Source organism: Onychostruthus taczanowskii, unplaced genomic scaffold (genome assembly GCF_017590055.1).
Source record: "Onychostruthus taczanowskii isolate IOZ18803 unplaced genomic scaffold, ASM1759005v1 scaffold76, whole genome shotgun sequence".
Lineage (NCBI taxonomy): Eukaryota > Metazoa > Chordata > Aves > Passeriformes > Passeridae > Onychostruthus > Onychostruthus taczanowskii.
The window spans coordinates 2,280,927-2,296,546 of NW_024505450.1; the positions used below are offsets into that span (position 1 = coordinate 2,280,927).

At 42.2% G+C, this 15,620-nt stretch overlaps 1 protein-coding gene across 1 annotated transcript in view; it reads right to left on the reverse strand.

Moving 5' to 3' along the window:
- Positions 1-15,620, reverse strand: part of KIAA1549L (KIAA1549 like) — a 106,044-nt gene that overhangs the window by 28,381 nt on the left and 62,043 nt on the right. Inside the window, exons 12-15 of the mRNA XM_041423250.1 lie at positions 12,844-13,034; positions 9,017-9,144; positions 8,106-8,129; positions 190-368 (exon numbers count right to left, since the gene is read on the reverse strand). Coding sequence (XP_041279184.1) covers positions 190-368; positions 8,106-8,129; positions 9,017-9,144; positions 12,844-13,034 — 522 coding nt within the window. The remainder of the gene's footprint in view (positions 1-189; positions 369-8,105; positions 8,130-9,016; positions 9,145-12,843; positions 13,035-15,620) is intronic.

Genomic DNA, 15,620 nt, shown 5'->3' on the forward strand with positions numbered 1-15,620 from the left:
CATTCACAGGTGCATTGTGAAAGAGCAGATCTTAAATTCTCAGGTGTCCGAGCCCACAGTGCTAATGGAACTTCATGTAGCGTAAAGGTTAGAAGCTCCTAGCAGCCCTCAACTCCAACAGCCTAAGATCCTTCCAGTTGTGGCTGTAGCCAAGGAAACACCTGGAGACACTTCTCAGGCAGTCCTTACCTCCCCATTGATGATGGCAGACTCCTGGCTCCTCTCTGAAGCAGCATGGACAGCAGGGAGGGCCACAGGTTTGATGGCGATGAGCTGCACCGAGCCCGAGGACGTGTCAAAGGGGTCCACGGCAGACTTGGCGACGTTATCAAAGAGAATCCCTCCTTCCTCTTCATCACTCACGGCCACTAGAGCACATCAAACTCGCTCAGCACAAAGACACAGACATTTCTGCTGCCTGCTCAAGGGGAAATTCGGCAAGCGCACACTTTGGATTAATGATGTGCTCAGTGCACTCGAGGTGCAGGCCTGGGAGACCTTTACACCAGGGAAAGACATCCCATTAGAGCACAGGAAACACTGTGCATTCAAAGGATTGTCTGTCCCTTCCCCAAAGAAAGTTCCAATCCATGCTAATAAGATGGAAAAAAGGAGAAGAACGACAGAGGAAATGGTATGAAAATGACAGTGAAAGTTAGTGAAAGATGTTTTCCTAGGTTTCACATGGAAACACACACACACACACAGGTGCCCACGTGCCAAGGCATCAATAGCTACACCTGATCAAACCCAAGAGTGCAGCTTTTTTCCTGTCTTGTGCTGCAAGAGCAAGGGCATACTCAAAATTTGCTAAATAAGTAGGTTTCTTTTTCAAAACTTATTAATGCTAAAAATGGCATTAATTGCAATAAAAGCATTTTCTGCTGTGTGTTAAAAATGCTTAAGAAACTGATGGTATCTAATCTTATGTTAATTTTTTGCTTTGTAAGCAGTACCTCAGGTCTCTGTGAAGTTGAACAGTTACAATTTCTTAAGAACCAGAAAAAGGTTTCTGTAAATCTTTAAAATTAAATGGCATGGCAAAGCATCTTTACTTTTAGATTTCTATATAAATTAATAACTCTCTCACATGCAATTGGGCCCTTTCTCCTCCAAATTTTCTTTGCAAACCTGCATCACTTTGTCAGCTGTTGAATCTGAAAAATCTTACCCACATTTTGAAATGAAAGAATGACACTAAAGCAAGAGCACCAATTCTACAAAGAGATCCTTGCAAACATTTTTGAATAATTATGCTATTAGAGGGAAGAATGCTTGCTCCATCTCCTAGCTGACAGGAGCAGAGATCCTCTGCTAAAGAACAAAGTGGTCTGCTCTAAATTTATTTCCTCTGAAAATAAACTCTGGTTTAATATTTAATCACTGCACGAATTACAATGGACTTGTATAAACTCAGCAGTTTAGACAGCCAATGATTTTGGTAAGAAAATATTTGACAGCAGTAAGATAAAATATGAACCCACTGAGTAAGCTCATTATCTCTGTCTGTGCTCAGTGTGACCGGAGTTGGCACCACTTGAGCTTTTGAGCAATTGATGGGTTAAATCACTGTGTCATTAAATGCTGTCCCTGCAGCACCACAGAACTGTCCAAACACCACTGAGGCTTCAGTGGCTCTTGAATGGCCCTGGCCCCCCTGGGGTTGCTCAAACACTCCAGATGTGTGCGCTCAGTGGGACCAGCAGCTCACAGGCCAGCTCAGTGACAGTGACCCACGCTGCCAGGGAGCACCAGGACACCACAGCAGCAGGACCAGGGAACAAGGGGATGCTCGCCTGGCACTGACCCCACATGAGCAGGAGCCATTCATGTTACAGTGAGTAAAAAGGTGAAGAAGGGATGCTCTTCCCTGGGGAGATTTTGAAACCCAGTAGCAACAGAGAGCTCAGCTACCTGCAGTTGCATGGGGTGTCCCCTCAGACCTCGTTTCAGGAACAGAAACCAAGAGTTTTTCTTAATGAAAGATAATTCTTCTGGGACTCATTAAAGGAAATAAAAATTAAGGGTGAAAAGAATCATAAACCACAGATGACAGCTAATTCTGATGGGGAGCACTAACACCACAAAGCACTCTCAGTATCAGCTCTCTCAAAGGCGAGCACAACTCCTGCACCTACTGCAGTGCTACCAGCATGGAAATGACACCCAAATGGTACTAGAAACCTGAATTTTAATCCACCTTGCCTTAGCATTTGTTCATCTATAGTGTAAAAGGAGTTTTTTTCCCCACTGCCACTTTTTCACTGATAGGTGATAAAGAAAGCCTGTGGTCTGCAGCCCCTGGCACACTGCTATAATCTGCATTGGCAGGGAACCATAGCAAGCACTGGGAAATTCATCCTTTGCTCCTATCCATCTCCTCCCCAGAGAATTTACAGCAACCATCTGTGACATGACTGAACCATAACAATCTCCAAACGTTGAAAAACAAACCAAAGGAAGTTCAGAGAAATGCTGGAGAAGTCCTGGAGTGTTTTTTTCTACTGTGTATCTCTGCCCTGGGCCAGTCCATCCATGGGTGAACAACTGGCCAGCATGGGAAACTTCAGGAAACTGCCCACATGTTCTTTATAGTCACCCGCAACAATCACCCTTGCTTATTATCGTTGGCAACATGGTTTAAAAGTGATGTTTTAAATTTCTGTTTCCAAACAGATGCATTCCAGCACTATTGTGGAGCTCTTCTACTGTTGCCTGCACTGTGTGAGCACAGAGTGAGACTCAGAAGCTCAGCAGCAGAAAAGGACAAAATCCAACTTGATCACTACTTAACAGCAATTTCCCACCTCTGAAATGTCTCATGCCAGATATCTCATGCCACATGATCCACTGAGATTGAATTACTCCTCCTAATCTTTCTGTGGCTGCAGCACATGATGAAGATCTATCCAGAGCAATCAGTGATGCAGGTCGAGTGCCAGGTGCAGTGAAGAGCAGGGTGGCACTGAGTCCCTGAGGAGCAGCAGCATCCCTGAAGCTCTGTCTCCACACCTCTGCAGCCATCAGAACACGAGGTCTGCCCCAGGGATGCTGTCCTCCCATTTCCAGGCAGCTCTGAGCTGTTCCAGCCAGCAATGCCAGCAGGTGGTGCTGCCCACTCGTGACCAGCTGGTTCCATGGAAAAGGGGCTCTGGGACTGCAGCGCTAAAAAACAATTAGGCAGGTGATGTATTCCGTTTTTATCTAGTTAATATTTTAAAGTTAAAAAAAAAGTGATACTTTTGTCAGCCAGATTTCAATGAGGCCACGGAAGATTCCTTGTCTCCTCTCTCTTTCCCTCTATCTTGTCTTTCCTCTCCTCTCTCACATCAAAATATGCTGGAATGAAGAAAAAAGGGACTGAAATATTTGCACATTTTAAAAAATAAATAAAATTAAGGATATTTAAATTGCCTGTATATCAGGTAACCTTCCAGCCAAACACCTGAAACAAAGATTTGTGCTGTCCTGCTCAGAAAGATCTTGGAAGTCCTCAGAAAAAGAATGACATCAATAGAGAAAAACACATAAAGCCAAAACCTGGGAAACACCTGCAAGAAGGTGGACATGCTCTGCCTTTTCTTATATCCCTCAATGAAGTATTTTTGAAGATTCATTTTAGATGAAGGGAAGGCAAACATTGCAACCATACCTACAGAATATACCTGCAGTCTGACAAAGAGCAAGCAGTGTCACCTATCTAAAAAAGTTCTTAGGAAAAAGCCCAGGAATCAGTATTTCAAACAGAAATCCTGACTCCTGAATATGATTTAATAATGGGGAACTAATTTTCATTTTAAAGAAAATCTCTATATAAAGGGAAAAAAATAGATTTTTTCTATATCATCCAAGTCATTCCATTGGTCAGATTACTATCTCCAGAAAGATACAAAGAGAAGCTTTAGGCATTACAAAAAACATCTGTTTCTGAAGGACTTTATAGGCCTATAAGTAAACTACAACTTTCCCAAAATTAGTATCTGAACCTATCCAGGACAGAAGTACCTGTCTGTAAGATATTGCAGTGTAACAGAGAACAGACTTGTGTGCACACACGCCCTTCCATGATACACCCAGCTCTGAGACACTGCAATGCTAAACCTCTCACAAACAGCACAAATACTGCATTTTCAGAAGCAGACAGCTTACAGACTAATGGGAGCACCTCGTGATTCCTCCTGGACAGTATTTCCTTGGGTGTAAAGTCTGCTAAATGCTTGGTGATGTGCCTGAAGTGCTGCAGTCCAGGCTTTGCCTGGGATCCTGAAACAAGAGCCAGCTGAGCAGGTCACTGGAGATCTCCAAAGCAGTATCTGCAGGTTTCCAATGAAACTGTGCACACAGGGTTGGTATTTGTCCCTCAGCTGCTTGCTTGGTTCCCTTTTTGTGAAGGTTTCCTGTCCTCCTACCAAGGAGCAAGGATCTCTTTCTGGTTATGTCTTCTTCTCCAACCACATTTGCCTCATCTTTCTAAATATCAAAGCCTTTCAAAACGAGACCACATATTTCAAAATGTTTCCGGTGAATCCACCAGCCCCTTTTCTTGCCTGACACTTCTTTAATAAGTAGGTATGTTCACTAATTAAAAGAAAATTATTTAACTGATAAGGATGATGAACACACAAAGACAGGGAAGACACGAGAGCCTACAACAGAAGCTTCTTTAAGGAAATGGTGCCCTTCCTTTCCTTCTTTAAGGAAATGGAGTTTTAAAAACATTTGCAAAAATAGTTTTCTGTTTGCACAATAAAACTGTGCATTTGTCTTGTTCAGTGCTGACATATTAGTGAAAAATTCCAGCCATCCAGACTGCCACTGGGTCTGATGGCATGAACATCTACAAGCTCTTTTCACTACTGCTTGGATGAAAACTCCTGTCAGACTCCATTAGTGACAGAGCCAAAGTCATCCAGAGGGAAAGGCGAACGTGAATGAAGAAATATTTAATTGCGTGACCACCTGCAGATCCCAGATCCCCTCAGAGGACTGCTGCAACAGGCAGCTTAGCAACACAGCATGCAGTATTTTCTTACCATGAAAACAGAAAAAAAAAAAAAAAAAAAAAAAAAAAAAAAAAAAAAAAAAAAAAAAAAAAAAATTAAAATGAGCAAGTCTGAAATAAAAAGTTCACAGTCACCAGCAGGATGCTAGCAGCGTCACAGTGCTCACACTATTTAAAGGAAATAAACAACAAAAACAAGGGCAGTGGGAGAAATGGAAACAGTAAGGGGAAGAATTAGCCTGTGTCACACAAGCTGAATTCTTGGGAGAAGAGGAAATCAATGTGTAAAGGTTCTGGGAGGTTCAACAGCAACCGGTGCCAATGCACAAGATTCCAGCTGAACAGGTGGATTTTGTTTATTCATTGGGATTTTTACCCCCCTCTGGTTAAAAGTAGTAAATTACTCCAAAAAGTCTAGGAGTTTGCTGTGAGGAGGCGAAGAGTCAGATGAAATTCCCAATTAACACCCTTTTGGGAGCAAATGAAAATAATGCTTCAGGATGAGGGAATGGAGGATGAAAAGAGTAGAGTCCTTTCTCTACACCACAAATTCTTCCCAGCACTCTGACTTCTTAGCCTTTCAAAGACACAGGCATCATGCAGAGGAATAATCTCACTCCAAATCTGCACAGCTGCTCCAATGCAGGGCTCCTTTCTGACTGGATCTTACCTCCAGAGATCTGTCCCAGTTGGCCATGACCCTCTGGAAGCAGCCCTTTCCATTCTGACTTGTACTTCACCAAGCACAAAAAGGCAGAAGAAGGGTGCTGGATGTTTGTTGGGATCCACCAGCTGCTCCAGCTAACTCTGTCTCCAAGCTGCCACCAGACAATGTTGCTGTTGCCATATTTCACTTTATTTTGAGTCACTATAGACAACTGCTCAGAAATTCAGAAAAACAGGCTCTGATGCTGAGCTGCCACATCAGACAGAGTGAAAACTAGTGGCCCATACTTCTGTAGAATAAAGGAAGCAATGTATCATAGCTTGGCTGAGTTATATCCAAAAATCCCTTTGATTTTAGGTATGCCAATAATAGAGACAAGTTTTTTCCCCTGCTACTTTGCTCCTGTAGACAGCTCTTGCCTGGACAAAGGAAATTACAGTGTTAGAGACTGGTATTTTAAAAAGGAGTGAGGCCCTTGACTGAATGACTTCTGAAAAGTTACATCTGTTTTCAAAGACATTGTCCAAATGATTGGAAAATGAGAAACTGGTCCAGCTGGGAAAGGTTTCTTACACAAAGAAGTTTGACTTTTGGGGAATGCTGCTTGTACATCTCCACCTGTGGTGGTGAGGTTTAAGTATAAAACTGAGCTCAACTACACAAGTTCTTAACTCAACTTCGCAAGTTCCTCAAAAGTTGGGGAGTCATATGCTTCATTAAGAATTGATAGCAAATCATAACTTTTGGTTTTCTCTAAAAAAAGAAACAAGCATTCACACTCTTCTAAAGATGTTAATGGGAAGGTTGCAAGATCAAGCACTTGAAGGTTGAAAAACAACCTACATCAATTTCATTGGCCTCATTTAGTGAGGAGCTGCTGAAAGGAAAGGTTGCACTGTGGGCTGCTTTAGCTCTCCAGGTCTGAGTGGGTTCAGCCATTTGCTTCTCCCTGAATGATGTTTGGCCTGATAAATGATGGGCAGAACTACTAATATCCTGTTCTTCTCTTCCACATTCTCTCACAAACCCATCTCAGAAACTGCCAGTACCTCTGTTGGGTGATTCATCCATATTACAGTCCTCTAACATACATAAGCACTTTTTTAAAAGAAATTTTTTTTAAATGCCTGAAGAAAATTAATGTAGAACTCATCAACTTTTAGAAAGAAAATTTTCAATTAATATAATAATTGTCATTCAAGAAAAAACATGCTGTTATCTTACAAAATCTTATCACTGTTTGATTCAAGTAGATTTTTTTTGTGTTTTCTGTAGAAATAATGCTCAGTTGAAGAGTTCTCCTGATCCTCCAAAGCATCAGGTCCTGAAGCCAAGCCTGTCAGTCCGTGCTGGTTTCACATTGTTCGCTCACAGCCCTGACACACTCCATGTGGAGTCAATTTTGATACCAGCCATATAGAATTTAACTACTGAGGTAACATCCAGTGCTGTCATTCCTCCCTGCAACTAAATGTCAGCAAGAAATAGAATCTAAAATTGGTCTGTAACTATGGCAACTAATGAGCCATTCTGACTTGGAGTCCCCATATCCAACATGTGACCATCAAGGGATTCATTCCAGTTTGAAGATGCTGCTTCTCAGAGAAGAAAAATCTGCTGCTGCTTTTGCCAACATTTGTGTGAGAGCCACCAGCCAGGCTGGGGAGCTGGAGCAGGCTCAGGCAAACAACTGGGAGAAAAGCATCTTCCTTCTGAAACTGGAAGGAAGAACAGACACCACCTTCTGTGAATGCTAAATACTCTGGTAAAGGTAAAACCCTGCAGAAAGCACAAACTGTCCAAGGTGACAATGGTGTTCATAATCACAGCACAGGGGAACCAAGGGCAGGCTCTGTGATGAGAAGTAATGGGTGCCTTGAGGCTTTGGATTTTAATTTCAATAGGCATTTGGGATCACACAGCTCCAAACTGAACTCCATTAATTCTGATAAGGGGAGGTCATTTCATCTGCCATGACCACGTCCTCCTTCTCAGAAGCTGTTCTGAAAGAGTTGTTTAAGGAAACTCTCCCAAACATACATTAAAAGATACGCCTACAGCTAAAAAGTTCCCTTCTCTTTACCAGGGAGCAAGGTATTGATTCCCTTTCATATCTCTGCCAGATGACCAGGTGACCCTTTCTAGTGCCATGGCAGTTGGGTGGAGAGAGTTCCACCAGAAGGAGCTGAACTCTCTAGCAGGAGGGCAGATGAAGTGTCTCATGCACAGGTCTCTCCTAATTTTTTTCTCCTAAATTGTAATGAAACTAAGATTTAAAATGAAGGGTCACTATTTCCTTCCATTACATTCAGAGGTTTATTTAGGTAGCACGTGTATGTTCTAGAAATGCACTACAGCCCAGATCAGAAAAAAGAGTGTTAAGTGCTAGTCAATTCTTTAAAAAAACCAAACAAATAAACAAAACTGAGTTCTTACCAATTTTCTTTGAAGATGTAAAACCTAACAAAACACAAAAGACCTTCACTAAAATATTTTGTCTACCCATGTAAACAGCACTTAGCACTGGTTTGAATATTGGCTTTCCTGGGTGGGTAAGAAAAAAGACATCATAAATTACAGCTTTTAACTTTGGAAAACACAAATGTTATTGTCTTGTAAAATGAGCTACATTTCACAGAGTGAGAAAATAATTAACCCCTTTGAAACTTAGAACCTGTTAGCCAGTTTTCTATTCATAAGGAAAACATAGCTATGGGAACAAAGCTATAACTCAGGAAAAATAAGGAAAGAGAAGAAAAGCAAGGAAGAAATGGGATTGGGCACTTCTCTCATCCATCATGGATCATCACTGATCCATCTCTAGTCTCAAGGCCACCACCATCAACTAAGGTCTTGTAAGAAACATCCAGTGTGACATCCCAGGTGCATCAGGAAAAGCTGTCAGTAAGTGTTAATGACAAACAGGTGTGCCAAGGATGTGAGGAAAGACAAAGCACCGGATGTTTCACACTTTCTCAAATTAATTTTTATCTAATTAATTCATCTTCATCATATCTGGGCCAGCTTAACAGCAGCAGCAGAGAAAATTAATATCTTAGGGAACTACAAAACAAAGAAAGCTGTAAACCCTCTTTATTAGTTTACTGGTATTCCAAGAAAAACTAAAAAAGGGGAAAAACAAAAAAGCAGGAAAACTTGCAAAGGACCCAGAGCAAACACCAGGATGTTTCATGGGATCTGGAGAAACAGTTAAAGCAATAAAGGAGAAGGAGAAAACCCAACAAACGAGCCACACACAGAATGCCAGGGACTGCTGAGGGTGCAAGAAATCGGTTTCATTTGGAGCCCGTGTGGCAGTGGCAGTGAGCACAACGAACCCTTCTCACCGTTCCTTTTCCTCCCCTCGTCTTTGGCCGCTTTCTGCGGTGCCATCACTTTGTGCAGGGAGCTCCGGCTGGAGCTGGGCTTTCCCGACCCATTGCTGAGGATGGAGCCGTTCTGGCTCGGGGAGCGGCTGCAAGTAACCATAGCAACAAGGCAGGACGTGAGTTCTTCCTCCTCAACCTCCTTTCAAGGTTATTTCATTCGCACGGTTTGCATGGCTGAGCTTTCAGGTCTGATTTAGTACCAAAAGGAGACAGAACAGAAACAGCACGCAGCAACACGGTAAAGGCAGGGGCAGAGCGATGGGAGGTGAGCACGACTTTCCCAATTAGTTCAGGGCTGATGGGCATCTTGGTGGCTTGGAACGCAACTGCTCCTCATGCATCAGCCCCACAATGATAAAAGTGCCACCACCGAGGACAAAAAGTCCCATTGTCAATTCAGGATCATTAACCCAGACAAAATAAAGTAAACCTTTGTTTTAGGACGCATGGCTAAATCGATTCCTTTATTATTCAGCCTGCATTTACAGTCAGCTGTTGTCAGCCACAATGCAAAACACACTCACTCACTCTGCACATGTACACACACACAACGTGATAAGAAATTTCTCCTTTTCTCCTTTTGGCACATACTCTTGTTTAACCAGTGCCCTAATTGACTGAAACCCCAAAGAAAATGCTTGTTTTGATCAGCCATTGCATATCCTTGTCCTGAAACTGGTCCCTGCCCAGGGTGAGGAGAGAGGGCAGGGCAGAACATCTGTGCATTCAGTCCTAGCGAGGAGCAGCAACAGAAATTAGCAGCGTGCTCTGGGCTGTGCTGGGAACAAACTCCCACCATGGCTCCTCTGCTTTTTGGGGTGGACAAGTCACTCAAATCCTAATGCACAAGCTGGCAAAAGGAGGCCACAGTAGATAATAGCACATTTGGTGCTAGTCTGCATCCAGCCAGTTTTTTTTTTTTTTACATGTGAAACTGCCATAAAGGGAATGAAAACTCTCCACAGGACCTTTGTAGTTACTCACAAATCTATCTGCAATCTACCACTGAGTTGTCATGGGCAGTGACAGGGTGATGTAAAGAGGTTACATTAAAGAAAAAAAGTGGGCCTAGGCACAGAGGCTTCCATTTACAGAGAAAAAGAATCAAATCAAATTCTATTGCTGTCACAATGGTTTTATAACCAGAAAATGGTACTAAAACAAAACAACTGTCAAAACCATCCTGTAAATGATTGCCAATATTGTATCATCAGCTTGAAACATTCGTTTACCTCCAGGTCTGGCCACCCTGCCTGGTGTAAGTAGAAAGCATTTACTGTGGTCAGAACAGCAAGGGACAAATATGAGAAAAGCAATTATTGGGGATTCCCTTTTGAAGATAGTCTGAGTGGAAATATGTATAATTTAAGACAGGCTCTTTCCAGCTACAGGGGTCTAGGAGAATTCAACACACAACCCCACTCAGTCCAGCCTGAGTGTTTCCTTTGGAAATTCTGTTGAAAATAAGTAGAAGCAGGATTCCTCCCTATGAATCTGTCTGTCACTGCTAAATGGATAATCCCTGCCCAGTAAAAAAGATCCATCCAGGGAGAGACCAACACCTGCAGAAAATCTGGTCAACTTGGGAACACAGAAAAGAAATGAGCATGGACAGCTTGCACAATGATTTCTGTGGTGACACTAATCCAAATATTCATCCTTTTTAAGTGGTCCTCATATTACTAACTGAGAAGTTTCTTTCAGTGGTGATAGCGAAGCTACTCTGATCAGTTACCAGCCACTTCATGGCTGTCTGTTTTGAATTGACCTTTCCAGGCTGTAAAGTACCCTGAATGAAAGAGCAAATACATAAAGGGCAAGAAATATTTCTTCATCTTCAGCAACCATTAAATTCCACTTCCAGACACAGCTCCTTGGAATAAAAAATACTGAAATTCTACGTGTTCTTACTTACTCAAGTAATCACCCTGAGGGAGGGAAAACTAACTTTTAGTTATTTGCTTAGAAGGGCACCAAGGTTCAGCACATTTTATAATGAGAATAACTCTCCTAGATCAAGTTTGCTTATCGGCATTTGTTTAAAATGGTGCAGATTAAGTGGGGGATTTCTGCACTCACTCAAAGGACTGAGTGGAGTGCTTAATCACTTTGGTTAGAGGATTAATTAACAGGGCTGGTTTACATTTTTTATGTGTATTTACACATGGTTTTGGAGAGGCTTCTAAACATTTTAAAGAATGATTCCTGCAAAGACTTGACCTGCCCAGCACCAGCAACTGCTGTGGGTTTCATGGTCATCTTCCAGTTGTCATTTCTTCAAAGGATAGAAGGCTCTGAAAGGGACAGGTTCACATGGACTGTAAGACCTAACCCTTACATTTCAATGACTTGTAGCCTGAACAACACCTCGCTGGCATTAAATGGCAGAACAGTTTATATCCATTTGCAGCTGGCTCACTCTTCTCTGCTCTCTAAATCACATTCCAGGTGATTTAATGCACAGCCAAAGGGATGTGACAAACCAGGCACCAGCTCAGGATCCTTCTGTCTGTTTTTCTGCAGGGAAAACCTCAGCTGATGACCACTGGGGATGTCTACCCACCCCTGCTATCCTCCAGCCCCACACCATTCTGGCTGACACCTTCCACTTCCAGCACATCCCTGTCACAGTGTGCACCAACACGGCGCTGAGTATTCCAAGCTTTCCCGTTATTCCAAAGGGGGAAATATTGGACCAGATGAGGTGACTCAGCTAGGAAGGCTTGGTTTTCTCTAGAATTTCTCTGCATTAGTCAGCTGCTTTTCTTGTTATGTTATCAAATCCCTCCAAGAGGCCAGGCCCGTGGAATGCCTGCACGCTACAGAACAACAGCTACCTCTATTCAGGCTGTTTGCCTAACAGGTTTGTTCTCCTCTCTTCCCTTCAGCATCCATCCTCAGCTCCACTCTCATTTAATGCCAAGGAGAATGGATCAAGGAAAAATTGGCTTCAAAGCATGCAAAACAGCTGGGATAAAGGGATAATCTGCTTTGCTTTCCTGCAAGGACCGAGACAAGGAACACTCAGCTATTCTGTTCATGGGTGAGGGCAGACATGAGGTAAAACTTCCTAACAGGAATGGCAGGAGAGAACAGATTGCTGGAGGAGGTTGTGATCATCCCACCAGTGGAAGACTTTAAAATAAGGTAGATAAAGTTGAGTTAGGGGGGTGTTGGACCCTGCAGCAGAGAAGAGGAGCCATATAGCTTCCTGGGGATCTTGAATCCATGATCCTACAAGCCTAGAGGCTTGACATGAAGACAGTGCAGACCTGGGACACTTCACCCTAGACACTGACATTATCTAGTCTATTCTTACACTTCTGAAGTTTTGTCCTGCTGTAGATGCTTTGGATCTAGAGGTCTTCCATAATTTAGTGGGTGTTTGGGGTTTCCCCTTCTGCTAATGAAGGCATTGGGTCCAATTCTGGAATGGCAGAGCCTGCCAGTGGAGTGACAGCAATTGACAGTGGCTGAGGACCTGTCTTTTGGTTCCTTGAGTAATTACCAGTGCACATGCTACCTAGTTCATTTGGGCTCATCTGTTGTGCAGCACCAACATGCAAACAAAAGCCACTTCACCTCCTCGGTAATACTTCACTTGGTTTTACCTCATATCCTGCAGCAACCTTACACATCCAGCACAGACCAGTGCTATGCCAAGGATACATCACGGAGAGGAGCCACTTGCCACACACAGAGCCTGAGTGCCAAACCTTTCAGCAACCAGCAGCACATATCCTATAAAACCCCTGTGTGGAAAGGCACCAGCTGCCAGCCCGTACCTTTTCCTTGTTTCGTTGGATTTGGCAGTTTTGATGGTGCTCCCATCCTGGGTCGTTTCCCTCTCCTGGGAGGCAGGAGCATCTCTGACTGGAAGTGGAAGGATGACAGTTTCCTGAGTCACAGGTAAAACCTCATCCTCTGCTCCCTGCTGGCCCAAGTGTTGCTTGGCATAGTCAAAGCCTTGTACTGGCTGCAAAAAACAGGAGAAATAACACGAATTTCCAGCATGTATTAGATTTAACATAAATTTTCAAATTCAATGTAAAATTTTTCACTGCTCCTTAGCTTTCTTAATTACATAAGTGACAGGTAAAAATACATAGATTAAAATGTGAATGCCTAACAGGAAACCAATTTTCCGATGAGATCTCCATTCCACACATTTTAAACCTGATTAGTTAGTATAAAATTGATCTTGGCTAACCTTTCTTACCCTGCTCTAACACCCCCAGAAATTACTTTGACAGACAGTGGGAGAACGAGGATGTAGAAGAAAAAATTAGAAGTAAAAAAAAAAAAAAATAAAACCATACTGAAAACTTTCTTTGACAAAACCCTTGTGCTTCCAAAGAAGGTGGGAGTAATTTATTCCCAGTCAAGCCAAAGTAAAAAAGGCACACATCAGAAAGTTTCATGGGCAACATTTTCCAGAAAATAATTCTTTTCAGATCACTGAAATTAGATTTCCCCTGGCTTGCCAGTTGCCTACTGGGAAGGATATTACTGACTTCACATGTCTCTCTTGGGAAGTGGCATTTCACCAGAGCCTTGCAGCAAGGCAGTTCCTGCCCAGCAGAACTAACACATGCCTTCTGGGCAAAGCAGCCAAGGAAAGGTGGATTCTCTCAATGGAGAAATTAAGCATTTTAACAAAACTTGACTTTCCAAACTGCATTTTCAATTGGAAGGAAAAGAGAAGGGGGAAAAAAAAGAAATAAACAACAACAACAAAACCAACCCACATTATCTGTTAAAAAAAAAAAAAAAAAAAAAAAAAGAAAAAAAGAAGAAAAGAAATCACTCAAAGAAACAAAAAACCCCTCTGGAAAATGTGTTTTTGCTACACTAAGTAAAACTAACTTACTAAAAACAGGAAGCTTGCTCTTCCTAGAGTAAAAAGATTATTGACAAAATGCTAAAAGAGGACCACAAAACACTTCAAAGTTGAGAAAGTGGAGGTTTTAAACCTCACACATACTTTGGAATTAGTTCATGACTGATTACTCCAGGTTCCTGTCATGTCATCATTGAATATTTTGGTTCCAAAAGAAAATCAGCACAAGAAAAAAATTGCTGTTGGCAAAGAAAAAGGATGACCTCTGAAAAGCATTTTCTCTTGTTGTGTCCCTTACTAAATCTGGGTTGCAGCTCTAAATTCTGATACATTTCACAGGTGATCTCAGTCTGAAAAGAATGGGGCTGTTTTTCACTTTTTGAAAAATGCTTTTTCTTTGTGTGGACCAGCATGGCATTCCCAAACTCCTTCTCAGACTGAGGCTAATGGTTCCTAATGTGTTTCCATCCTTCAGCATTCCTCTGATAAGAAGCTTCAGTGCATTAAGGAGCGGGCTAATGCTGATAAGGGAGAGCAGACAACTCCACAATTCACCCCCATGGAACTTGCAATATATCAGAGAAATGCTAATTCACCATCACCCCTTCATGGCAAGCAGGATATCACAAAACAGCCACCAAATTAGCTACAGAGGCAGCAAAGGAAGGAAGGGAAGCAGAAGCTGTGTGAAGGACAGCTAGGAAGAAATTCTGCACAATATCCTACATGATAATATTGTTAATTAAAATATTGTTTTTCTACCTCATTAGAAATATTAAGTGTCAGCTAAGATATCCCTAGATATCCATGCCTTTGAAAGAGTCAAATAAGTTTCAACTTCATGTCTTATTAAAAAAAAAAACAAAAACAAACAAACAAAAAAAAAACCAACCAAACAACCTTTCCAAACAAAAAACAAACCAAACCAGAAACTGCAGGACATGAGAATTCCTAAAGAAGACTTCAATGCCCCAGCTCAGATCTGCCACAGGAAGAAAATGAAGCATTATTTTAATCATCAGGGTTCTACTTACCACCATGTCCAGCAACAAACTGCAATAAAAGGAGAGCTGAGAAAGTCATCCTCATCAGCAGACATATTGCATTAAATAAAATTTGTTCTTGGATCCCTGCTCTGTAAAAGCCCACAGGAGCAGATGGTTCTGCCACCCCTGGAGGGAACTGGCAAGGCTAAATCACGACCAGGCACAGCTGAAGCACTGCAGACAGAGATGTCCAATACATCCAAAATACTGACAAGACTGAAGGACTGAGATTCTAATAATTGCTTTTGAAATAATAAATGGGTAGAGAGAGACCATGAGATTACACTGCCTGGCAAAGGGCAGACTGAGTACAGTTGTTTCTGGGACTCTTTTTCCTTGTAATGATCGTGGAAAAGACACTAAAGATGTTAAAAAAAAAAAAAAGCCAAAAAAGGAAGGAAAGGAGGAAGGAAGGAAGTGAGGGAAGGGGAGAAAGAGAGAGGAAGAGAGAGAGGGAAAAAGAGAGAAAGGGAGAGAAAGAGAGAGAAGAAAGAGAGAAGAAAGAGACAGAGAGAAAGAAAGAGAGAAAGAGAAAGAGAGAGAACGAAAGAAAGAACGAAAGAAAAAGAAAGAAAGATCAGCCCCTCCCCTCTATTGGTATACCCAGGTACAGTCTCACTGAGTTTTTTTTCTCTGTGCCCTTTATCAAACTGAGAAGGCTTGTTTTCCCACAGCC